We start from the raw sequence: 27,915 nt of genomic DNA on the forward strand, positions 1-27,915 counted from the left end.
GCTCCATATGTTGTTGTTGCTTCGCATATTATCTGATCATCCATTTTGAAATTTCTGGGAAGAGCATTACTAATATATATTCTTGTTGTATCTTTTTTCTTTAGCACTTGAATTCTGAAGTTCGACACTGGTGTGAAATGAACTTAGTCTGTCCCTTGCTAAAGATTATTGCACACAAAGCATATTTGATGCTACTATGAGGTATGTCTTACTTTATTAAGTTGCTTAGCTCTGCTCTGTATTGTTTGCTTATGGTCTGTTTCTCAAGGAATTTCTATGAGGAGTTACTGTTATGTACAACCTTTTTCTGCTTACATTTCTTTGCTCCCACCCCTGTTTTAAGTAGTCGACTATTTTTAGCTATTTGAAAACATCATCAAGTACAATCCTAGTATATAGGCATACACATCATAAGCATGAAGTGCCAAAAAAGATAAAGAACTGTAGAGATACTGTCCCAATGTATTCCTTTATTTGTGGTTATCTTGCTTCAAGTAGCTGTGCTAAGGATTACCTCACACTTGTAAAACTTGATGTCATCATATGAACTGAAGATTTTTTCCTGATATCTCTGGGTTCTATATCATTACTACCATTAAAAATTAAAACATAGCTCTGTAAGCACAGGCTGCTTTTTCAACATGAGAACTAAAAACTCTTACGAGTCTGGTTTTCACCGCTAATGCAGTTGTAGCCTGCAGCATTTTCCAGTAAGACGATAGTCAATGATCAGGTCAGTGAATTACCATTGTGCTTTCCAGATGAAGCATATGAATAAGAAATTACCCCAATTCTGTAGTTCCCGATGTCTCGTAGTTCTGTTGCTGTGGCTGGCTAAGCTGGAGATGAACAGGAGCATGAGGGTCCTCATTGATTCTTAAACTGTTTGGAACAAGGGGATTTCTGCTCACTCCATTTGCATCTCTATTTCCATAAACCTGTAGTTCAACACAATGAAGAAACAATTTGCTAGAGTTCTAAGCAGAATGGTTCCCTCTTTCACTTGGTATAAGAATACAAAAGGAAATAATTGATCTTGAAGCATAGTGAAAACTTTTAGTGATGTACATTGATACCTTCTTATACAATTCCATATTTTCTTGACGAATTAGGTTTACCTTCTTATATAGGTCCATGTTTTCCTGATGGATGAGGTTTCCCTGCAAGGAAAAAAATTAATTTAGTATCTTGAGAAGTTGTCCTTTTTAGAATAAATTGATAAGAGTCTTATGTGTTGATTGACCTTTCGGTTTAGTTCTTGTATCTCATCAATCAGAATTTCGTCCTGTAGACATGCGGGGTAGAGTTAGTTTTAATTCAATTAATGTAGTGAACATTTGATGGATCTGGAAATTTCATACCTTTCTAACACGAACACCACGGAGACTCATTTCCAGCTGATTCTCCAAGTTCTGCAAATCTTTGACGCTCAGACCAGAAAGCTCTTCACCCATCATTTGTCTATCTTGCATAAATAAACTGTTAAGAAACATGCAATTCCAACAGAAAAACTGACATTTGACTGTATGTGACTTATACATCCTGTTTTAAACAACTGTGACTTCTCGTTTCTTGAGGGTTTTTTATGTTAAACAGTTTAACGGGGCTTTGGAAGAAATCTATAACACCATTTGAGGTGCGGTTATTACTGGATTGTCACTCCCCAACATTGAGTTTCTTTCTGGGATTATATAGTGAAGACATCTTTACGGAATCCTCCAGTGAATTGTATGATTCACTGCAGTATATTTAGGGAAATGTGGTATGCCTTAGGGGTGTGTTCAGTATGGAGGAAAATATTTTCAGGAAAATGTTTTCCTATTTTCTTGTGTTGGGTTGGCCAAAAATTTTGAAAAATATTTTCTTTAGGAAAACAAGCTCCTTGAAAATATGAAAAATGACTAACTTAATGAAAGTAAGGAAAACAAGTTGCACCTCCCCACCCTCACAACCCCCCCCCCCCAAAGCCCCCCACCCCACCCCATCCTCATAGAGTCATAGTTTGTCTTAGATATATATATACACATACTTTTAGGATAATATTTTTTACTTGCATACCGAACACAAGAAAATAAGAAACCAGTCGTTTTCCTAGAGAATGTTTTCCTCTGGACCAAAAGAAGTCCATGCTAATACTTTAATTCATAAGAGAGACTGAATGATGTTTGATCCTTTAAAATCCTGTTCTGAAGGATTACGACCATGGTCCTGAGTGCCTCATCCTTTTGATTGTAAAACCAGTAGCTTGAAGTAATCTGAATATCCTTTCTGTCAGTACTTACAGATATAACCTTTTTAAGAAGAAATTCGAGCAGATATCTCTGTCATCTTCTATTTTGTGAACTGATGCTACAAGCTATCTAGTGGCACTTAGACTTTTTCCAGCAAGGTGGTGATAGTTGAGTTAGTTTCATGCATAAGAACTACTACTTAGCAAAATTTGTGGTTGGCCTACGATCCCAATACAGTTGAAGATATTGAAGGAATGTTCCAAACGGCATCCTTGATGAGACACCTTCTGCATCACTACTAGAGCTGTCTTTTTCCCCTTTACATCATACTATCACAGAAATTATAACATTACTCCCTCCGTTATTATAACATTACTCCCTCCGTTTTAGTTTGTTTGTGTTACTTTCCTTTTTAGTCTGTTTAAAAAAGAATGCCTCTTTCCTTTTTGACTACTTTTTAATTCTAAATTTGGAAAAGGGTCAGAGTTGCCCTTATACTCTTCAAAATGAATTATAGTTACCTTTCAATATACTTTTTGATATAGTTGCCCTTACAATCCAACTTTGAACACACATGTACCCTCAACTGTTAATTCCCTTTGTTCCCACCTTTATTTCCTACGTGACGCCCATGTGGATTTTTATTTCTTCCAATTTAAATTATCTTAACCCGACCCACCATTAAAACCAACCCAGGTTGCAAAATAAACCCACCCCAAATATTCCCAAAGAAAAACAAGATGCATTCGTTCTCAGAGAAATTGGGGTGGAAATCGCAGAAGTGTGGTGAAATTTTGCCATGAAATTGAGGTTGGAAAAGGGTTCTTAGAGTTTGGATGCACAATAACAAGAACACTTTTGGGAAAAAAGATTTCCAAAATGCCAAACAGTAGAATGATAGTTTGAGAACAAAAATGGGTTCAATATTTGATGGTACCAGTAGCTACGAGGATCATCCCAACAACAATAATAATAGTACTAGTAATGTATATTACAAATTAGACATTTGGATTCAACATCCTTGTGCAACTTCTTTTCCAATTAGTATTTCAAAAGAACTATGTAATGTATAACATCAACAACTAAGGTACATTACCATTTTAAGTTCAAAAGAAAAGATTCATTTACTTGAAAGACAGGTGGATCTAGAATTTAAATTTGATGGGTTTAATTTAATATGTAGTTTTTTTATGATACACATACACTTTTGCGACTACGGTGAGTATGTTGTTGTTTCGTAGCACTTCTGAAATTATGGGTTCAAACTTTAATACCTTAGTGATTTTTCACATATAGATCTCTACTTCATATCGAAAATGCCAGGATCAGTTGAACCCGGTAATTACATGCTATATCCGCAACTATTTAACAGTCTTATTGATTTTCAGGTAAATTAGGTGTCAGTTCTTAGATATCACACCAAGTTGGTGCCAAAACTTATTTACATCAAGTGAGGGTGTGATTAAATCAATGTTTTCTATATTAACATATACCTTAAGCCTTCATAGAGTCTAACCATACTTACATTTTGCACCAAAAGTATAGAAGAACAAAAAGAGAAACCTTGACCTTCATTGAAAGCTGTCTAGAAATCAGATACTCTTTTATTTCTTTCTCTTTGTATATTTCAAATTAGACCTTCAATAGAGTTTGCTACCACAATATCCCTTCGTTGCTTGTTCTCTTTCGTTCCTTATCTCTTCCCTCACCCGTCTCATCAGTGCACTGTACTTTGTTTATTTCTTCATTTCTTGCCAGTCCCCCTATCACACACCAACTCACCTATGCTCGATTTTCCCCCTTTCACAGAACATAGAAAAAGAACAATGGGTGTGGGTATTGGGTACTGATAGAGCTTTAGAATTGAAAGACAGATAGAAATGAGAGGAGAGAAGAGGAGGTACATTCAATTTTTTTGTTCTTGAAGGGTTTTGAGGAATAGGAAAGGAGAATTAGAGAAAGGAGAGTTAAGTTTGTTAATAAAATGTTCTGTCAAAAAGTGGGTGAAACAAAGGAAAATAGGACATGCTTTAATGGAACTTCTGTAGTGTCAAAAGAAAGCTCAGAATTATGAACAAAATAGCTATCAAGGGAATTAGTGTCAATTAATACTCACTCTTTCTCTATTTTCTTACTCCATCAATTTAAAGACAGAGAAGTAACAGCCTCAAATATTACCTTTATCCCCAGAAAAAAAAAGTAACACCCTCAATCCAAAAGATCACAACAGTTAAATATTTTAAGTAGTGCAATACAGGAAATATTTTAATTTGCCTGGTAACTTTGTTGATTAAATCATGGCGTTTGGCCATGTTTCCTTGTGAAAATAGAAAAAAAAATAGTTTTTGTTTTCAAAAAAAATTTATTTGGAAATTGGTCCAGTTGTGTTTGACCATGAAAAAAATTAGAGTTGTTTTTGAATTTTTGTGAGTAATTTGGAATAAGAAAGCGAACAACTTTTGTTGTTTTGGGAATTTCTGAAAATTCTTGAAAAAAGTGAAAACAGAATTTTATGGCCAAAAAGCTTTCCAGAGTTGAATTCCGGAAAAAAGTGTAAACATTTCATGGCCAAATGCCCAACAATATACTAATGTTATGAGAAAATCCTATATAAGGAAACAACAACAACATATCCAATATAATTCCACAAGTGAGGTTTGGGGAGGGTAGAGTGTAGACAGACCTTACTTCTACCTCGTAGAGCTAGAGAGGCTGTTTTCGATAGACCCTCGGCTTAAAACAAAGCATTTCCAAGTAGTTTGAAAAAAGAGAATATAGAAAGGAGCAGTAAAAACAACGAAATAATGTGAAATGGGAACAAAAAACTACATGCAACGTACAACAGAAAGAATATAAAGAATCTTCACAAAAAAGTGTGCAAATAGAGAATCTTACACCATTACCCCGCAAAGAGCATTCACTCATTAACACTGGTTGATTTTTCCGTACATGCTCCAAAAAACCCTACATCCCTTTTGTAAATACAGCTTTCTTGCACATGAAGCACAAAGTGACACAAATTGTGCATTTATCTCAAACTCTTTGCTGCTAGGAGGATGGCTTCTTATGTTACTATCCATGTAAAAAAAACATGCTTCCCAAATGCTATCGGGATCCATATTGAAGAGTGAGGGAAGTTCCTATTTTGATTCTTAGCAGTCTATTATAAAATGATGATTTCACTTGAATAAGTTATCTTTCTGGCCTTTCTTGTTTCCAGCTGTCCTTCTCACACACAACACAAACCCTCTCCCCTTTTAAATTTGTTGCTTTGATGGGTAATTTTTTTTAAAAAGAAATTGTCACTTAGTATCTCTCCACATTTTCCCAGCGTCCTCCACAGAGTTGCTCGATATGATTGGTCCTCATTATCCCATTTAATAACATACTTGTCGGTGCCCACAACGGTTGAGTTCCATGTGAAACCCCCAAACCAACTTTCCTAGTGCAGTTGTATGAACATTCTAAAATCTCTAATTCCTAGTTCCTCAACCTTAAAGTAGATAACACCATTTCCCAATTAATCAAGTATTACTGTTCCACCTATCTTCACAGCTGTTTAACCTTTTGCCATGATCCCTTGGACAGGCCACATGGATACATGGTAAATTGGTAGATTGGAAAAATTACTCTTTGATCAGTGTCTCTCCCTTTTTAATAAGTATTACTTCTAACAGCCTTTTTAGCCTCCTTTTAAATCTCAACGTTAACTTGCAATGTTGGAGACAGAAAGCACCTGTTTACATTGCCATCTGCCTTTTCCAGTCCTATACACAGTGCTTGTGTCTCTCTACTCTTTCGTTCTAGCTCATTCACTATATAAGCTCCTTATATAACTCAACTAGTAGATAAAGAATATCTTAAGCAGCTGATTGATCAAACACTTCTCAGCATGAAAACTTCAACGAGTGAAATTAAGCAGATTGATCAAACACTTCTCAGCATGGAAACTTCAACGAGTGGAACAATTGACTCTTTTGGTGTAGGAATTCAATGAATATTATTGGGTTCTTTCATATAATATACTGCCTGTTCACTTTTACTTGTCAATTATTCTGAAAATAGATTTTCACTTTTCTTGTCATTTTCAACATATCAAGAAAAGACAATTATTTTTTTCCATGTCTTACCCTTAGCATTAATTAATTATTTCCAAATCATTTTTCAAGACCTAATACTAAATATCAATTAATAGGGGTAGTGTGGTAAAATAATCATGTTAATTATTGTTTTCTTATTGGAGGTGCAAGTCCAAATATGACAAGTAAAAGTGAATGGAGGGAATAATTTTTACTTGTCTTGGAAACTATAGTGGAGACTACCTAGTTAGTACATGAACTCAGTTTAAGAAATTTTACGAACTTCTTAGCATGCAAAAGAATCCCTGTGTTTGTGTTATAGGTCATCGAATAAGTTATTTGTGGAAGTAAGAAATATATCTAATATAGGACAAGAGAGTTTACCGGTGATTCTGTTGCAAGTTCTGTAGTTGTTGCCTCAGCATTGCGGCTTCCCTTTGCCAAAACTGCTTACAAGAAAACATATTTTAAAACATGGTTTTGGATTATCATAAGAGAAACTAATGGGTATTTCTGCATGCTTTGACAAAACTAGTTGTGAAATCAATGAAACCAAGCCGAGTTGTAATGGGTTTTTACTTAATTAATAAAGAGTCATTCCCCTCCTTGTGGTCTGGGAATTAGATACATATATTCATTCTCAAAAGAATTAGATCCATATGTACTCTGAAGATTTTGTATCTTTAATTTAGAGTTACTTCCTTGAGGTTGCACCCAGTCAATGACGAAAAAAGAAGGAAAAATGAAATACACCATCTTCAGGTTGCGCTCCCATCTATTTCACTAGCTAACATAAATAAAAATATATTTCCTTTATTTTTGAGATAAAGGTTACCGATTTAATTAAATCATAACTTAGCTCCTAAAATTATGCTAAGTTAAGAACTTTACAAACCATAACAGCGGAACAGAAAAACCCATATTGAAATAACTGAAAACCTATGCATTGCCAATTAAATCTTCTAAGGCCTTATTTTGCACTTAGTGAAGGTCTTAATTCGTCTGTTTTCAAGGTTTGAATCTTAATCTTTAAGTGCTTAATCATTAATTGCGTTTGCTTTTCTTATTTCACAACCATTTAATGAGTCTGAATAGATCTGAATGATTAAGATCTATAACAAAGTCTTGATATTATTTAGATGTCTATTTAAGAATTTCTACAAAGATAACAGTTCACCACTACACTGTGATCTACTTTCATTCACCGCCCACAACCACCATTTCAGTCATAATTACCACCACCATCAATCACTACCACCTACTATCTACAACCACCATCAATCACTATCACCTACTATCTACAACCACCATCCTTTGCCCAACCATAATCACCACTATTGCCAATCATCAAAATCAATCGGATCATTTGCAATTATTATCACCAATCATTACTGCATCCACTAATCACTATTGATAATTACCACCATTAGTCAATATTTGATAGCGCTAATCGCCATCATCATTCACCACTTCCATTAGCTAGGTCTCAACCAATCGGCCCCGGACTCTCCCAACCCTGGTGAACCCATAGCGCATGCTTCTTATTCCCGTGTTTGATCTCTTCCATCTCTGCCCGGCTTGTTGTCACCTATGTTGAAGAAAGGTTTGGAACCAGCCAACTAGTAGAGTCGATTCAGGAATCGGTGGAATGTCGTAGCTTTAAGAGATGGGCGAACAACTATGCCCGAGAATGAATTGTGATATAGCGCCGAATGAGCCACAACTCTATTCCCGACTCAAAATCTATAAAGGACATTAAGGGAGATAAAATAGGATTCAAGACTTTCAACTTGGCTCAGCTCGTACTCATATTCGCCCTAATCAATATAGAGACGATAGTATCAGTATCATTTCACTACTAATTATCAGCCGCTATCACCATTCAACAACCATGGTTAATCACTACTGTCAACCACTATACCACAACTACCATCATCAGTCAAAACCATCCCAAATCGACTCATAATCACCATCGTTAGTCATCACCACTACCAATTGCCATATAGAAATTTTAAAATATTTTTATCGACATAATATTAGATCAATTTAGTATTAGACCTCTAAATATTAATAATGCACATCTTAATATTTAGATGTGCATTCAGATTCAGATGTCTTAATCTTTCATGAAAACAAATGAGGCTTAAGTCTCCTATATCCCCCTACATATTTTGTTTACACCAAAAAATAGAATAAACTAAGATAATTCATCCTAATTTTTAGGATAGAACTGCTAGTATCTTCAGACTGCCTTGAAGTCTTCTCATTCCAAACCACCCACCATATACAAGCAGGGATGGCCTGCCATCAATCTTCATCACTACTTCTTTCCCCACACTCTTCCAGCTCCTAAGAGTTCCAATGTTGAACCAGGCATAACCCATTTAGCACCCAAGAAACAAAAAACCACATGTGCACTAAGACTCTTATTTCCTTTATATTGTTCAAGGATTAGAGATCTGGTTAAGAATCCTTAAATGCCCTGCTTGAATCAGTCTAAGTGCAATGTTTGCTGTCTCCTTTTCCATTGTAGTATGGTTTGCAGTTTTTGGGTAGGACTTAAATTGTTACTTCTTGTTGGTTAATTTGTTTTAAGAAGTAATATTTCCAAAAGGACATGAGATTAATTAGACAAATGCAAAAAAGAAAAGAAAAGAATATGCATCGAATGCGATTTGAGGACATAGCATATCAAACGTTATTGATCTACTTTGGCTTAGAGACAATTATTATATCTTAAAAGAAACTTTGTAGCCTTGTAGGGGTTTTGTCAATGCTTGTTTCTGGTTGCCTCTTTGATGTCTTCTTACATTGATAAGAAACGGTACTATTGTTTTTGACAAATAAAACATGGAACTCGGCTGCTTGTTTATACTAGGATATTGGATATTCTCCGATTCAGGCTGAAAGTTCCACATTAATGGAAGGGGATTCAAGTTTTGAATAAGAGTAGATAACATAAGAGGGATAAATATTCTCTGACAAAGAGAACGTTGTTGGTGTGTTGTGAATCATCTGTTTTTTTATAACCTTGGTGTCCGAGTCAGTTTGCATGCACGTCAACTAATTCTAACTACCTCCCACCAATGGTTGTACATATAAGAAGATATCACCAAATGTTTGTCTCCACTAGGAATTGAACCTAAGACGTCATGGTTCTCAACCCACTTCATTGATCACTAGGCCACGCTCTTGGGTGCTCGTGAATCATTTACTTTCTTGGGTGACTCTTTGACCATTTTCTTCCCTATCTCCTCTTTTCCGATGGAAAATTGGTGTTGCTATCATAAAATTTCAGTGTGTTCTCCATTAGGACTTGGGGGGGGGGGGGTATTGGAGTTCTACTTTTGGTACAAAGGTCAACATTTGGGAATTGAATAGGATTTGAGTCTAGCATGATTTGGACACATAAATGTGTTGACCTGAATCCAATCCAGGTTGAGTTCAATTTTAGTCATATTTGTGGAAGATATTGCAAAATTTAGCTCATCTTGATATTTTGTTGCAACCCCTGGAAACTTGCGAGGAATGCTTCAAACCAGTGTGTTGGCTAATTTTTCAATTTGGATCAAAGTTCGGAAGTAAAACAGATTGCCACAAGGTGTCATTTTTATATTTGTTGCTTCCTACCATTAAACATTATATTCAACAATATGCTATCAGGGATAAAACTATAAGCTTTTGTTTGATTTGGAGGCCTTGAAGTTGATGGTCATAAACTTTGATGTGTGGTACATTATGGAGGAATCAATTTTGAAGTTTTGTAAATGAGTAATTACAGTTGCATCATAGTTACCCCACTTGAAGATTATAAATCAGCTCTAGATGAGATCTTCTTTTCCTGGATTTGTGTACTATTGGAAGTGTGTGCCATGAGTGCAATATGTCATGATGGCAGTGTAACCCCCGAGTACAATTGTTAGTTACGTCTTAAATGAGGGTGGTCTATGCAGTCTTGTTATTAAAAGCAGTCAAGTGCTGCTTCCATGAGCATTCTTACCAGGAATTAACTTCCAATACCATATCCAACTACACCTGAACTTATATGTGAACATAAGAATGATCTGGGTTTATGCAGGGAGCTTTTGTCCCATTATATCATAGACTAATCTATACTGCTTAAGTTTCACATTAATATCAGGGTATGTAATTTCTGAACACAGGAAAGCCCAAAGTTTCTCCTGTTTCACTTCCCATCACATTTTGTTTTCCTATGTGTGCCTGGACCACATAATTCATGAAAAATTGATCTGTGAAGAACAAACTATTTTCTAATGGGAATTTTATTCCTTTGCAGTGTCTTGAAAACAAGAAACATGCGTCAGACTTCTGTAATCCCTTCTGCAATTGCAAAGAAGGATTAGAGAGTGATCCCCAAATACTGAACAGATGACATGAAAAAGACAGGTTAGAAAGTTGGATACCTCGTGTGAAGTAGTGTCTAGAACCTAGCGCTATTCATGAATGTCATTATCTGCTTAGTAACAACAAGAGGGACTGTGTAGAAGTAAGAAGATAAGGTGTAGGTTAACACCAGCTATAATCTTGGTAGAAATTTGACAAGAGATGGGTGTGCCCTAGCTGAAAATTTTCAAGTAATGGGCTTCACCGGAAAGAAATCATTACTACCTATATCATAATTTGAATCTCCTTGTTGAGTTGGCATGACTCAAATGATTATGATTCAGAAGATTTTGTTTAAGATTTTGACACTGGTTAGAAGGGGGCTGAGGGATAAGCAGTCGTTGAAGTCCGTCTTACTAGAACTTTGCCCACAATAATAGAACCTTTACACTGTAAATGTAATTTAAAAGATTGTCGAATTTTCATGTACAGCAGGATTAGACAGACTACTAAATCCTTGAAGTTGATAATGGTGATCGTCAGTGGAAGGGTAGCCTTTTTTCCGATCATGTGGCCTGTTTACCCCTCTTCAGAGCATGAAATCAGGCTGTGTCCATATAGAATCTTTTTTCGCACTAATATGCAGACTGTGGTGGTTATATGAACGTTGTTTAGCTGAAGATGTTCTTGCTGATATGAAGCAAAATGCTTCGAAATAATTGTGACACAGCCTGATTTCCTGCAAGAGCAATCAGGCTCTTGCAGGAAATCAGGCTGTGTCCATATAGAATCTTCAGCTAAACAACTTTCATATATCCACTATGCTGTGATTGCTAGACAAATTAAAGTCATAGTCCCTGATCTATTCTTTGATGTGAGCTCTCTCCAGTTAAATCCTGAATAATTGAAGTTTTGGAACGTTTAGCATTTCATGCCGGATCAGTAATAATGGAATGCTTGTTCCTGTTCTCTGTCAATGTATTGGATTGTCGTGAATGAATCTTTCTATTTTTTCATAAAGCATCTTCCTTCCATCTTAACTAATTGGTTTTCAAACTAAAGCCTCTATTCCAACATCTTCAACTGTACAGCTAACTGTTAACTGTGAGAATCTTTTTGCTTCTTGCAGAATTCTGTTTTATCTTTTTTCACTTTTGCCCCTTTTACCCTGCTCTATTTTCAGTTACGACCCAACTTGATGGCTAGACCGACCATTTGGATAGACAAGTGTAGAGTATGGCAGAAAAGGAGGGCAATGAGGAATCGATTGTACCAATCCAAGCCAAGGAAAGTGAAGCTGGATAAGGTATTTGATTTATCATGGGATGAGAATTCATTTTCCTCTTTTCACTTTTCTGGTGAGAACAAAAGCAACAATACAATTCAACAGAATCTAAGAAATGATCTACTTTAATAAGTGTGCATTTTATTCCCTTCCTAAACTGTCAAAATACAATCTGAGAGGTAGGATACTACAAACTTAGGACCAGGCTCATGCAATCTAACCAAACGACATAGAAACTTAGAAGTGGTTAGACTGGAAGACTCATATGGTATCGAAATAGAATTAATTAAATTGGAATATTATAAATTCACAGATAGATATCATATTGATTTGACTCTTTCTAGAGTTTTGTTGTTTTCCTTTTTAGTTTATATTTTCTGACCATTCGGCTACCCTATAACCAGTCCACTTGCAGCCATGTTGATCAAACTAAGTTTTTGACTTGACAAGTCATTAGCCCTCGTATTATAAGATTCTCTACTCTATGGGCATTCCATTCCCCCTTAATCAACGGTGCTATTGTCTTTTAAATCCTTTTCACTAAGTGGTGTAAACAACAGTACATCATAATCATGCATGCCGTAGAAAGAGGAAGAGTAGAGGAACTCTTACTGAACTTTTTCTTGTGAGAAAAGCACTCGGCTCCTATTGAATTTTTCAAATTAACGTATAAAGGATTCTTTGTTAGGAGTTTTATGGTCTAGAGAACCATAATCATTGGGGTTCTCAATTTGACATAGTAATTAATAGTTCTCTTGACAATAGTATAATCCTTGAGAATAATTCTCAGTAAATTGCTGGAAAATCCAGAGATAAGTGACTAGAAGAGATGGTTGCCTGAAAGAGATTAGTGTGGTGCCTCAAATGTTTTCTGGAAAGAAATGTGGCTCCTGAAAAGGTACAGTGTAAGAATGGTACTGCCTAGAATGATCATCAGAAAGAGACGAGTAATAAAATCACCAAAGAGATACAAACCTAGGTTTCTACAAATTTCCTAGAAGTCTAATACACCCAAAAAAGTAGGAGGAGAGAAGATGAGGAAAAAAAAAAAAAAATCTTGTTGCCACTGGTTGATAATATCAGGAGGGCTTCTTGTATAAGGAATGTTTTATGTTTATATGGTCTCCGATTATTTATCTTATAATCACTAAGAATATTTTCCATATTACTCTTAATGAGCCTCTAACTTTCATCTATAATATAATCACTAAAAATATTCTCTACTATTTAATTATTCTGTTAACTTTGAACAGAATTTATATTTATTGTACTGGTGTCCGGATCAATTTGCTCGCACGTTGACTATCCAACCGAAAATCTTGCTGCAGCCGACCTTCCAGATGTCCAGAAATCAGCTCACCATGTAGAGTAGATAGGTGCCTATTGTGTGTAATAGAAGGCCTTGAACCTGAGATGTTAGGTTGTTACTTCTATGCCTCTACTACTCAACAATTACCTTGGTATTTCCTAGATTATGTCCAATTACATGAAGTGTTTATGATAGAAACCTTAGTTATGCATATTTTTCTTTGACTAGTTAACTGCAAATTAACCAGTGAAACTTACCCTAACCTCAGAAGTTGGAGTTGCCAATTGATGATTCTCCTCCTTTGTTTTGTTGTATCTTTCAATCACCGACTTCATGCTGTCAAAGTAAATATATTCAGAATTGTCTTTATTATAGAAAGGACTCAAATAGAAGCAGTCAAGTAATATCTTTTGCAGCCTCTTATTAACCTGATGGCTGCAATTCTGGTATTTGATTTCTTTTTCGGTGTTTGTCAGTTGAATGGACTTGGGAGTGATAGCGAGCAAAACCTTTACAAAGTGAATGGTATTGTCTTTAAGGTAGGTCTCCAAAGTTTGTTTTGCTTCTTTTACTATTCTTTCATGTACCAATCACCAGCGTATGAATTGACTCATTTGTTGTGGCTGTTGCCTTCATGCTTAATATTAAAGCAAAACAAGGGAGAAAATGGTGAACGTGCACTAATGAGTATATTTAAGTGTGTTATCTTGAGCACATGCTATTTCTGTAGGCATTGTCTGTGTTGCTTTTAAATTCTATACTAGTTATTGAATGTTGATCCAGTGATACATAATTGTCTAAACATACAACCTGACTTCAGACAAAGAAAAACATGGGGATATTAAATTGTATTGTTTATCCAAACTCCATTCTGTTAACCCGACTTAGTTTTCAATATAAGATTCCTTGGAATACCTTCAACCCCACTCCACACACTCAAAAAAGAAAAAACTGAAAAATAAGAGAATTTCTTAAAACGTGACTAGTAACATAAACGCATGCAAGTGAAACTATGCATAAGGATAACTGAGATTGTAGTCAAGGAACACACTGTAGGTGGTTGGGTGAAACAAGGTAAGTATTGGGGATCCTATTATTGAACATGATAAAAAGAGAGGCATCCAGTCTCTTGGGTCAAACTTTTCTTGCTCTCTCTTCTCCCATAAAATTGGAAACATTGTTTAGTCGTAGAATGGTAGTAAATAAAATAATACTAACAACAATGACACATCAACAATAGTAATTTGTTAGCCACCAGTAGGCAATGACTAAATGAGAAATGCTTCATGAGATGATGATAGATCAGATATGTTTAGACTAGAATGGATATGCTAGCAATAGAGATAGCTGCATGAAACAGTTGGAGCAGCAAATTTCTTAGGCAATTTGCTATTTCAGACTTCTTTCTGTACAGCGGAGGACTGTATTGGGTTATACTAAAAGAACATTTGAGAAAATAAGGATGTTGAGATGGATGTGTAGGCATACTATGAGAGATAGGATTAAGAATGAATATATTCAGGACGGAGTGGCCTTTATGGTGGACAAGATGAGGGAAGCGAGGCTGAGAGTTTTGGCACGTGAAGAGGAGATGCAAAGATGCCCAGTGAGGAGGTGTGAAATGTTGGGGAGAGGTGATTAGACAGGCACACTTGTAGGGTAGAAGATTACTAGGCAGTCGAGCGTCATATAGTTTACCTTATCATTATTGTTATTATTACTCTCCTGCTATCTTATTATTCGATTTTATTATTGCATGTTGTTACCTTTGCTTCGGTTATTGTATTATTTGTTGTTGCTCTTTCTCTTTTACTTTTAGCATGACTTCTTTAATACTGTAATTATTTTCCATACTTGTTTTTGATATGCTTTATCGGAAATAACATTTTTGCCTTCACAAGGTAGGGGCATAGTTGCGTATACATCTCAGAAAAAAATAAAGGATTTAGAGTGTAGTAGTATTATTGGGGGATTTATTCGATATAAAAATTAGACAATCTGTTCTCGAATCAATAACCTGTTATTTATAAAATTCCAAAATAACTCTCAAGCCATTAATTCGATAACTCGATACCAATAATCTTTTCTGTTTGAATTATCTTTATGGTTCGATTTTGAACACCCCTAGCTTGTAAGGATATTTAGGAAACCTAAAAGTGGGTACAATGCTAACCTACTCCTTTATGTATACATAATAACAATAATAATATTAGAAGGTATCTAATACATCTAAAGACCTATTCTAAACTAGTAGCTCATCACCTATATGGATTCTTTTTCTTCTATATGCCCAATCTTTAGCTAAGTTTGCATTGACACCAAGTAGTAGGTCTTTCCAAACTTACTTTTCATGGGCTTTTAGGTTTGCACATCTCTTTTTAACACTTTCACTTACTATTGTTTCACGCCTACGAATTAGTGCATTTGTTGTAAAACATGTTCAGACCATCTCAAGTGACCTTTCATTTTATCTTTAGCGACCTAACATTCTCTACCATATAACGTTGTTAGTCTTTTAGTTGTTCTATAAACTTAATTGTCACTTTGGTAGGCAACCTTTTATCACATGACACTTTTTCATTTCAACCATTTGATTTCAATACGAGTAACATCTTTTATAATTTCTTACTCTTGAAAAAACCCAGTCTAGATAGCTTAATTGTTTGCATTTTAGCATAGCAACCCTGTCTAGCTCATCTCAACTTCTCTCTTCTCAAATTGACTAAACCTACAATACACAAATTTAATCTTACTTCTACTTATCCTATAACCCCTACCCTATGAAGTTCTTCTCCATAGTTCAAGGTTTTGGTTAACACCCTTGCTAGTTTTGTCAATTAACACAATATCATCAACAAATAACATACATCTTGGGACTTCATCTTGCATTGTATTTGTTAACTTGTCTAGACTGGGGTAAACAAGTCTAGGGACTAATAATGGAATGTGTGTTCAAGAATCAAAGGAAAACAATTGGGGAAAACTTGATATAGAGAAGGCATATGATCATGTGAATTGGGGGTACCTTCTCAAAGTCTTGAAGATATGGGATTTAGCAGGAAATGGCTTAGATTGATGTGAGTTTGTATCAACGTTGTCAGTGCTTTAATCTAGTGAAATGGAACACACTTACTATCCATAAAATCGAAGGGTGCTTGTGCATTAGTAAATTAAAGCAAACATAATTCAAGTTTACTTGTGTAGATTACATAGGTATGATCTAGGAGAACAAACTCTATGAATGAGGGCCATCAATGCGAGGTATGAGAATGGAATGCTTATGTGTATGGAGAACAATCATAGGTCTACGACCTTCATTGAAGTGGGGAGTGGAAGAAAATCAAGATGAATGATAATTTATTTTTCCGTTTCGGTGTAAAATTTTTACAAATAATTCAAACTCTATTTAAAAGTTTTAGAATCTTTGTAGGAAGAATGAGGATACACTTTCTTTTTTGGGGGTGAATTGTAAATATGGCACCCAGCACTAACTTGGTACTTTAGTTTATAACATTTCGTACCTTCGCTAGTGCAAACATACAATCAAATAAGCAAAAGGTTTTTGTTGCCCTATCATCTCTATGCTCCCAAGTATATCTCTTACATTGTTCCTCCGTGAAAATAACTTACATTGTTCATGGTTGTAGGTCATTGCTGAACCAACTAAGAGAACCTTTGACTGACTGAAGGCAACTACAAGAAACAAAATGAGGTGGCTGATCAACTTGCAAAATATAGATATAGGATGCATGATAATATGATACATTTTACTTTTCTCCTTTATTTGTCTTTAGCTTTGAAGGAAGAGAAGCTAGGAATTACTTACTATAGCAGCACTACGGTTTGTAAATGAATCTAAATCACTCTCTCTCTCTCTCTCTCTGTACACCTTTTTTACAGGCACAAAAAACTTTACGATACTTGTGGTATTAAACATGCCATAAGAGTTATGTGATACATGCAAGTTTTAATTAGATTATTCTATTTGTAGAAATGAGACCTTTTTATAACGATATGTAAGGAAATATTGTTATATAAAATAAAACAGGAGGAATAAAGTATAATTTTTTGGATCAAGTAATGACTTCAAAATAATACAATTCGCTCCCACGAAAACCATCAATGACAAATTAGTTTGGTCCTTTTGACAAATTAGTTTGGTCCTTTTGCACTTTAACGAATGAAAAATCCCAACGCCATCAAATTAAAGTTTAATATGTTATATAACAGTGAACCACAAGTCCAGAAGGGTTGATGGATTCAGGCATTAGCAAACTTTGTTTTGTTATGAATTTTTTTCCTTTCATCTAAATTGTATGTTGTTTAGCTTTTTGTTATGTTCCATCTTGTTATTGTATAGTTTAGTTCAGTTTAACTTCATCAGGAAGCTGTATTTGTGGAAATTATGCTTAGTGTCCCAAAAAGTGTCTGGTTTTGAATATTTATTTCCGCTTCATAATTTTTTTAGAAGATAACCCTAACTTGAAATAAATCGTTGGAAAAAATTAATGTTCATCAGGCATAAGTTCTAACGTTTGCCTATAAAGCAGAACTTATGGTCAATTGAACAAGCACGGGTTTATGTTAGGAAACATTGACTGTTGTTGTATAGTTTAGTTCAGTTTAACTTCATGCAGAAAGCCGTATTTTTGAAAATTATGCCTAGTGTCCCGAAAAGTGTCTGGTTTTGAATCATTATTCCCGCTTCATAATTTTTTTAGAAAATGACCTTAACTTGAAATAAATCATTGGAAAGAATTTATGTTGTTCATCAGGCATAAGTTCTAACATTTGCCTATAAAGCAGAACTTATGGTCCATTGAACAGGCACGGGTTTATGTTAGGAAACATTGACTTGCATAAACTCTCCTTTTTCTATGAAGATCTATCTCTTTGAATTCACTGTCTTGAAATACCCTAAACATTTGCTTTATGGACAAAAGTTAGATCTTATGTTGATGGGCAATATACCTAATTTCTAACTTTTGCTTATAAGGTAGAATTTCTGGTCAATTGAGTAAGTTCACTAACTTATAATGTCCTGATCCTCTTATGGGCAAAAGATAGAACTTATGTCTGATGGGCCACATACCTAAGTACTAACTTTTGCCTATATGACAGAAATTCTGATCAACTGATCAGATTAAATGTCTAGAATATCCTTACGTGATGCCTTATGGGCAAATGTTAGAATTTTTTGAAGCAGAGGCTATTTAAAAAAAATGTTAAGCGGCTAAAAAATCAAGACACATTTTAGAGGTAATTTTTATAAGAAGTTTCTTATGGGGGGACAAAATATCAAGATTAATCCATCCCAACATGACTCGGTAATTTGAATTGTTTTGATATAACCATCAAGCACGGTAAGTATTTACCTTAACACAGCTACACTTTTCGATTCAAGGATTCAATTCGACTTTGCTTGTCACATATTGTCGCATGTGAGAAGCTTCAATGATTACAACGTACCAAGTGTGGTTTCATAAGTGAGTAGGCTAGAGTATACACAGTTTATTCATATCTTGTGTGAGGTATATAGGATGTTTTCGATAGACCCTCCGCTCAAGAAAAGCTTTAAAATAGGTTTCAGAAATACAAGAGTGAAAGAAGAAGCAAATCTAGGATTTCTAGAGCATGGAGCACAGGAAAAAAAATGCACCATTAGCCTTTTAATAGCATATCAAATTTAAATATTATATATAATATCTAATTTTACGGAGAGGCCGCAAGTTCAAGTGCCCCATTTTTGGATTATAAATTCGTCATTGAGTAAAAAAAGCTTTATTAACAAGAAAAATAGTAAGATAACCAATAGAATAATAATAATAATAATCAATATCGATACTAATAAGAGGTTAGAAAATGGCACCTCTTTATCCACGTGTTTGCTTCATGCCAAGGGTAATATTAGAATTTTAATGTACAGGCTGCATGAGTAATTTTAATCTTGATCGTGCAGTATGAATCAAGATTGATTCTCAAAAATAGATACATTCCCTATCTTCTCATCTCTACCATCCTCTCACAAATTTTCATAGTGTAAATTAGTAGTTTAATACCCCTATAATTATTGCAATTTTAAATATCACACTTGTTATTGTATAACGGAAATATTGTGCTCCACCTACATTCATCTAATATGTAAAAAGATTTTCCGCAAGTCCCTCAGGATAAGTGGCTCTAATACCAAATATTGAAAAATCAAGAGGAAAAACACTCTCAATTACTCAATTTTTTTCTTTAATACAAGTGAGGCAACAATTTTTCTTTGTTCGACTCAACTTGACTTACATAATCAATCATTCTCTTTGAAAATAACTTGAAAATACTTTCTTCCAACAACTTAGCTTACATTTGGCTTATTGTAACTAGGTATTTATAAAAATTCTTCTAATATATATCTATTCAAGTATATGTATTATAATTTAAATCTAAGATTTTCCTATCTCCTAATTAATGAATATAAGCATACATGCATCTTAGCATTGATTTCCTAATATATGAACTAAGTAAATTCATGTACTTGTAAAGAATCTAGTTTACTTTTTCAACACTCCCCTTTAACTAGATTCATCACTCCAAGAAATAGTCCGAAAGACTTCTTGGGTGAAGATATCACAAGTCGGTCTTATGACTTCAAACTCGAGCTCAACTTCTTTCTTAGATCCTCCTCTACCTTGTCCATGTTGACGACCTCTTTAATATGAGCCACGTCTTTCATCTTTCTCCTTCAAAGAAAGGTTTGGTTGCAAAGCTTGTTCAACCAATTCTTGTTTTGACTTCTTATATATTTTTTCCTTGACTTGCAAAGATCCACTAAATTCATTTATGGTCATGATGTAAAAATCCTTGTATTCTTCAACAACCACATAATTAAATCATGAATTCAATAATCGTATAATTGATTTTGCAAGGACATGTCATCCCAGTTTATAACTCATCATCATCATTTTTTCTCGGATTTCAAAAATAAAACCTTTCTCCGGTATTTTTTCATCAATTCTTTGATAGATATGAGTGTGAATTCTCTCATTCAATCTTTTTTCATGGCAGCAATATCATCCGCTACCTATAACCGTCGTTGTGCAGCAACTCCATAAGCAATTGTTTCGCTAGTGTTGACACCCTTGTTGGGATCTTCCCTAAGAAAATTCTTTCAAAAGCTTTTAATTTTTGATATCTTAATAGTTCTGCCTACCAAAATTAATATCATCAATATTATGGTGTTTCCCTCGCCCAACATTCTCATAGCTATAATAGCTAATCTTGCTCACGTCCATTTTGTTCTAATGACTCATTCTTTCAAATTTTTTGAAAACTCGAATTCTCCTCATGTCCCTCAAGACAAGTGGATATAATACCAAATGTTGAAAAATTGGGCGGAGAAACACTCTCAGTCACTCCAATTCTTTCTTTAACACAAGTGAGGCAACGATTCTTATTTGTTCCACTCAACTTGACTTACATAATCAATCACTATCAATCATTTTCTTTGGTCCCTTACTGCTTATAGTAAAGCCAGCCATTATAACTCTTCTTGTTATTAAGTTGATTGAGGGCTCTAGTAAGAGATTCTGCAGCTATGATAAAGAAAGCAGTAGACAAAGAGTTCCCTTGTTTTACTTCCCTAGTCTAGAGAAGTCAAAGAAGTCATCTGTTGTACCATTTATGATGACTAAATACCAATTGTTTGACAGAAATTTGTAGATAAAAAATCAACAACCATTTCTTAAAAATTCCAAGTTGTCTCATGACTGCTATAAGGAAGGTCCAGAAGAGCCTGTGACAATGACACCTCCTTTATTTTGTTCCTTTCCATTTATGATTTCTTGGGTTAATAAGACATTTCTAATTATCAGTCTTCCCCTTACAAACCCAACATGATTCTCAGAGATGAGCTTGCATAAAATGGGAGTCATTTTGATAGATAAAATCTTTGAAATAATCTTATTGGTCACATTACACCACTACTAAAAAACTGCCAAAAAACGACAGAACACAAAGCGACGGACTGCGTCGCAAATAAAATGCGACGGATAAAACAACGCTGTCCGTCATTTTTTTTAAAAAAAAAAAAAATTTAATAGGAGCGACGGACAGTGAAGCCTAGTCCGTCGCTTATTTTGGCAGATTTTTCCGCTAAAATTAAATATTATTTTTATATAAATATTTTATATATTTTATTAAAAAATAATTATTTATAAATTAAATATTAAGACGCCGTCCGTCGCTTGTTTTTTTTTTTAACGTAGCGACGGACTGGGTCGCTAAGTCCGTCACTACTGGTCAAAATATTTGGTAAACATATTTAAAATAGCGACGAACGGTGTCGCTTTGTCCGTCGCTCTTTGGTCAAAATGGCGGTCAAATATTTTTTAAAAAGCGACGGACTTAGAGACTCTGTCCGTCGCTTTTTGTTAAATATGTTCAACACGGAACGTATTTTTTTCAGTTTTCTCTCTCTCTCTAAACTCTCTATTTCTCTCTGCCTTCTCTCTAAATCCGTCCATCCCACCGCCGTCCCGTCACCGTCCCGCCACCGTCTCTCAGTCCTCCGTCAGTCAACCGCCGCCGCCGCCGTCTTGTGGAGCTTTTGGACTATTATTCATTTTAAAGAGGTTAGGGCTTAAACCTAAAACTAAATTTTAATTTTTTTTATTTGTGATTAGTTAATTAGGTGATTACATTTAGTTTGTTGTAGTTCATTTCCTTTTATGGTTTAGCTTGTAGTTTTTTTATATAGGTTTTGTTGGATTGAAGTTATAATTGGTTGCATTCCTTAAAGTTGGAATCTTTTCCTGTGATTTTTTGAGATTTTTGATTTACTTTTATGGTTTAGCTTGTTGTTTATGATATGAGTTTTGTTTGATTGAAGATATTATTGGTTGGAATTCCTTAAAGTTGGAATCTTTAGCTTTAAGTTTTTGAGATTTTTTATTTCCTTTTATGGTTTGGCTTGTAGTTTTGGATATGGGTTTTGCTTGATTATTGGTTGGAATTCCTCAAATTTGAAATCTTTAGCTGTGCTTTTTTGAGATTCTTGATTTACCTTGATGTTTTAGCTTGTAGTTTTTGATACGGGCTTTGCTCGATTGAAGTTATTCATGGTAGAAATCCCTCAAAATTGGAATCTTTAGTTGTGAATTTTTGGAATTCTTCATTTCCCTTTATGTTTTAGCGTCTTGTTTTTTTTTATATGGGATTTGTTGGATTGAAGGTACTTTTGACTGGAATTCTGCTAAATGGTAATCTATAGCTGGGATTTGCTTGCTTGAATTATTGATTTTGAACTTATTTATAACTTGAATTAATTAGAACTTGAACTTAATTATAACTTGAATTAATTCGGACTTGAACTTAATTATAACTTGAATTAATTAGAACTTGAACCTAATTATAAATTGAATTAATTATTATATGAATTAATTAATTATAACTTGAATTAAGTAGAGCTTGAACTTAATTATTACATGAATTAATTAATTATAACTTAAATTAATTATAACTTGAACTGAATTATTATATGAATTAATTAATTATAACTTGAATTAATGTTAGTTGTAGTCTCGATGAATTGTAGTCCTTATGAACTAATTACGCTTGAATATATGTAATTTTGTAGATGGATCATCGTTTGTGGATGTATAACATGCATTATGAAGTTGGTGGTGGTTTGAAACCTGAATTTATTAACGGTGTAAGAAGTTTTATCGATCATGCCATGACACTTGATGTTTTTAAGCGAAATGGATTGGTTAGGTGTCCTTGTCGTGAATGTAGGTGCTTGAAATTTTTTAATCCAGATATAGTTATAATTCATTTGTATGGTAATGGATTTAAGCCTAGATATTTTGTATGGGTTGATCATGGAGAAATAGATGGATTATTGAATAATATATTTTATAATCTGCTGTCCGTGGATGAATATAATATGTTTGCACCACATGGTCAAATTAGTGTTGAACATGATAGGGTTCTACATGATAGAGTTCAACATTATACATTTCAACATGATAGAGTTCATGAAATGGTTAATGATGCGTTCGGGGTTCAAGGTGGGATGGAACCCGAACAATATTTTGATGAAACTCCTAATGAAGAAGCAAGACGCTTTTATCAACATTTAGAAGAGGCTAGTCGTCTACTATGTGAAGGGAGTCTGCATTCTGCTTTGTCAGTTGCAGTCAGGTTAATGAATATTAAATCAGATTGGAGTGTTCCTCATGCGGCTATGGACTCAATGGTTGATCTTTTGGGCGAACTGGTTAATCCTGAGTTTAACATACCTAAGAACTTCTATCAGGCAAAGAGATTGGTTTCCAAGTTAGGATTGTCGTATGATAGAATTCATTGTTGTGTTAATGGCTGCATGTTGTTCTACAAGACTGATAGTGAATTAGAAAATTGTAAGTTTTGTGGACAAGCTCGTTATAAGAGGACTCCTGCTGGAAATATGATCCCAATTAAGGTGATGCATTATTTACCTCTTATTCCCAGATTAACGAGGTTGTATGCATCGACGAGGTCTGCCCCACATATGAGATGGCACCGTGAATATAGAAGGTCGCCGGATGTCTTGTCACATCCATCTGACGGAGAAGCATGGAAACATTTTGATAACATGTATCCTAATTTTGCTAGTGAATCATGAAATGTACGATTGGGGTTGTGTCCAGATGGTTTCACACCATTCTCTAATGCTGCCTCACCTTATTCTTGCTGGCCTGTATTTCTTACCCCGTACAACCTTCCTCCTGAAATGTGCATGACAAGTCCGTACATCTTTCTAAGTTGTGTTATTCCAGGTCCTCGCAATCCTAAAAGTTTGATTGATGTCTATCTACAACCAATGATAGATGAACTTACACAATTGTGGTTTGAAGGAGTAGTGACTTACGATATATCAACTAAGCAAAATTTTGTTATGTGTGCTGTTTTAATGTGGACTATTAATAATTTTCCTGCATACGGAATGTTGTCTGGTTGGATGACTGCTGGAAAGCTTGCTTGTCCTCATTGCATGGAACATAGTAAGGCATTCACCTTAAAGTATGGAAGAAAGAATTCATGGTTTGATTGTCATCGTCAGTTCTTGCCAATGAACCATGAGTTTAGAAAGATGAAACATGCATTCAAAAAAAACAGGGTTGAAAATGACCCTCCACCTCCATCACTAACAGGACATCAAATTTGGGAGAAAGTTTCTCAATAGCCTAAATAAATTATTTCACAAAATATTATTTTATTAATTGTATTTTTATTTATAGGAAAAAGAATTGGGACGCACTCCCTATCGCCATGAAGTCTTTAAAAAGACTCATGTGAAGAAAAAGACTAATGAGTCGGATCCGGATGAGTGGGTGGAAGAAAGGTCCAAACGAGCCTATGAAAATTATTCAAGATATATTATAATGTTTTTTGTTTCTAAGTTTTATTTTTAATATATATATAGTTTGATTATAACTTTTATTTTCTAATATGCAGCAAGATTATGAGCGGAACGTACGTGAGATGGGAGATTCGGTTCAGCTAACGCCTGAACAGTCTACTCAAATTTGGACAGAAAAAGTGGTTGGAGGCAGCCACAAGGGCCGAATATATGGAATGGGCTCTAGGAATAATGTACGACGACTCCAATCAGGTTTAGAAGGTATTGGATCGTCGCGTCAAGCCGAGGCCATTGACGGGGTTCAGATAGCTGCAATGTCTCAGCAAATTGCAGAACTTACACGCGCATTGGCAGAATCAGAGAAAAGAAGGATCGAGGATCAAAAAAGTATGAATGAACAAGTTGAGCAAATTAAAGAACAAGTACTCAACCTCGCCCGTCAGCCTCTGCCCCGTTATTCAAGAGCATCCACTCCGGATGATTCCGACGATAGTTATGAATATATAACAAATAATCCTTAGGGTTCCCTATGTTTGTTTATGAACATTTTGAATATTTTTTATTAACTTTGAAACACTTTAAATCGTTCTAAATTATGATTTTATTTATTTTAAATGTTTAATTATGTTTATTATTATGTATTTTGTGAATTTTGTTTGTTGTTATTTGTGTTTGAATTGGCTGAATTGAATACAATTGAATTGAATTTTGATTGCAGGTGGGCAGCAGAAACTGCAGGTTTCTGCTGTCAAAATTGTTGCAGAAAAAGCGACGGACAGGGTCCTTTAGTCCGTCGATTTTCTGGTTATTTTTTTAAAAATATTTTCCAAAAAAGCGACGGACAAGGTCCTTTAGTCCGTCGCTTTTTTGTTTTTTTTTATTATTTTTTTCAGAAAAGCGACAGACAAAAGGACCCTGTCCGTCGCTTTTCTGGAAAAATTTCAGACAAACAAAGCGGCGGACGGAGACTAAATGTCCGTCGCTTTAGATTAAATAATTTCTTTTTTAAAAAAAATAAAAAGACGAAGTCCGTCGTATTTTTTTATATATTGTTTTTAATTAAAAAAATTAGGAGCGACGCAGTCCGTCGCTTTTTACGACCCTATCCGTCGCTCCTTCAAAAACGTCGAGCAAAAAAGCGACGGCAGTGACTGCGTCGCTTTTCCGTCGATTTTGACAAAAAAAGCGACACAGTCCGTCGCTTTTTGCGTCGCTTTTTGGCAGTTTTTTAGTAGTGCACAAACTGAATGGTTTCAATTTTGGGATGGGAGAGTGACAAATCTACCCAGACATGCACTATAAGAATGGAGTTTCAATGGTATTGAAATGAGCTCATCCTCTATGTGCCTTATAATAATATTATCAAGGGCCCATGATACATTCCAACATGCATCTCATTAACTTCTGATAACCAAATTAAAAACTCTTGCTGTGTAAATAACTGTCCGCCCATTAGGAATAGTTTGAGGATGTGAATGAAAAAGAAGCCAAATAATTATATACGAACATTGTATTATGAGTATGCATCTCTTCTACATGAGCTACTGCTAGCCTTACCAATGTGCTTCTATGCATAGCTACTTGTCTACTAGATTAACAATGAAATGCTGTCTTTGATCTGTTCGTTATTTCATGAAAAAGTTTTGTAGCATTGATCATTTTAGTGGATGTGAATACAACTATGTGCTCAATGTATTAACACTAAATCGAAGTTTCACCAAGTCCAGCTAACCTCAAATCTAACATCGAAGTTGTCAACAGAACCCCAAGCAATTAGTCCATAAAAATCAATAAGAAAGTTCAATAGCAACAGTACTCTCTAAAAGCAACACTGACATAACTAACACCAGCTAGCCTCAACAGTACTCTCTAAAAGCAATACTGACATAACTAACACCAGCTAGCCTTACATTCACTTAGCTTAAGCGCAACTCACTATGCACACATTTTCTCACCCAGTGATCTCATACAAGACAAACTGTGCGGCATTATAACAAACAGAAAGCGTGCAATAAAATGAAGCATCGTTTCGAGAGAGAGAGAAAACAAAGCATTTCGAACCATAAGCTCTCAGAATTATGAGCTCATCCTACTATGTAGATTTGAACTTCGCTTAGCTAGAAGAATTTATTTTACACTATAGTAGCATCTATAATACCACATTATCCAAGTCAAGCTCACAAATAATATGCGAAATTGGTAGATGAAAAACTATTTAGCACACAGATCTCGTTAATCCACATAAATAAAACACGAAACTAAAACTTCTGAAAAATTCATAAATTAATATATATATATATATATATATATATATATATATATATATATATATATATATATATATATATATATATTAATCTATAATACAAAAAAATATAATAATATAATAAGTAAATAGCGAATAGCACCTGGTGTTTGAATATTCATAGAGCTTTCCAGTGCTGGAGAAGATAATGACTCCGGCCTCGGCATCGCACAGGATCGCTAGCTCCTTCGCCTTCTTCAACAATCCATTTCTCCTCTTCGAGAACGTTACTTGCCTGCTCGTCGAATTATCGATCCTTCTTATCACTATCTTTCCTCTCCCCATCGCCGATCTCACACTCTCCAGCTAGATAAGATTACACACTTGATGCGTGCTACAAATTCAAATTCTCATATATGCGAAAACAAAAAACCTAAAAAAAAATGTATGTTTACACTTACCAGAGAAATTGAATTCGCGAGAAGAATAAGAAGAACAACTAATCAGTGAGAAAACAGAGGGAACTTTTCAAGAAAAATGGAAGAGAAAATTATCCGAAAGGAAAAAAACTTTCGGTTGATGGAGAAGACAAAAGGAGACTTCGCAATCGTCGTTTTGGGTTAAGTTTTCTTCTGATTGAATTTGCCTATATAAGGAAAGTGTGGCTATTTATGAAAAAGGCGAAACGCGTTGGGGGTGGGGTGCGGGGGTTAAAGGGGGTGGGGTATTAGGGCGTCTCCAAAAAAACCGCTATTGTTCCTCGGGTTTATAAAAACCGATAGTGGTTTTGTGTGCCTTATGACACGTGGAGGAATTTTATTTGTCAGGAGGTTTAATAAAAGGTCAGAGTCGTACGAAAAGTTTCGTCATTCGTATAGATTGCTGACGCGTGGCTGTCTCTTGATTTAATATGAACTTCCCACATTAGGAAATAACTTTTTCCGAACTGAAGGTTGCATACTGACGGATTTGCCCTTTCTGGATTTGGGTGACTAATTTACCCCTTTGGAGGTAAGCTAATAATAGAATGACC

The 27,915-nt window shown here is 34.9% G+C and overlaps 1 protein-coding gene across 4 annotated transcripts; it reads right to left on the reverse strand.

The window, feature by feature from the left end:
* Positions 1-450: 450 nt before the first annotated feature.
* Positions 451-27,509, reverse strand: LOC129904413 (MADS-box transcription factor 23-like). 4 transcript variants are annotated; one of them, XM_055979975.1, is made up of 9 exons: positions 27,344-27,509; positions 27,046-27,248; positions 13,512-13,584; positions 6,695-6,756; positions 1,362-1,461; positions 1,244-1,285; positions 1,077-1,160; positions 787-938; positions 451-695 (listed from the first exon to the last, which is right to left on the reverse strand). In XM_055979975.1, the coding sequence occupies exons 2-9, from the start codon at positions 27,225-27,227 to the stop codon at positions 680-682; spliced, it is 711 nt and encodes a 236-aa protein (XP_055835950.1). In that variant the 5' UTR covers positions 27,228-27,248; positions 27,344-27,509; the 3' UTR covers positions 451-679. The 4 variants fall into 4 exon arrangements, with proteins under 4 accessions (XP_055835950.1, XP_055835951.1, XP_055835948.1 ...); XM_055979976.1 differs by having other exon boundaries at positions 1,119-1,160; positions 13,506-13,584; XM_055979973.1 differs by having other exon boundaries at positions 13,506-13,584.
* Positions 27,510-27,915: the final 406 nt, after the last annotated feature.

The sequence above is a fragment of the Solanum dulcamara genome, chromosome 9, assembly GCF_947179165.1.
Source record: "Solanum dulcamara chromosome 9, daSolDulc1.2, whole genome shotgun sequence".
Taxonomy (NCBI): Eukaryota; Viridiplantae; Streptophyta; class Magnoliopsida; order Solanales; family Solanaceae; genus Solanum; species Solanum dulcamara.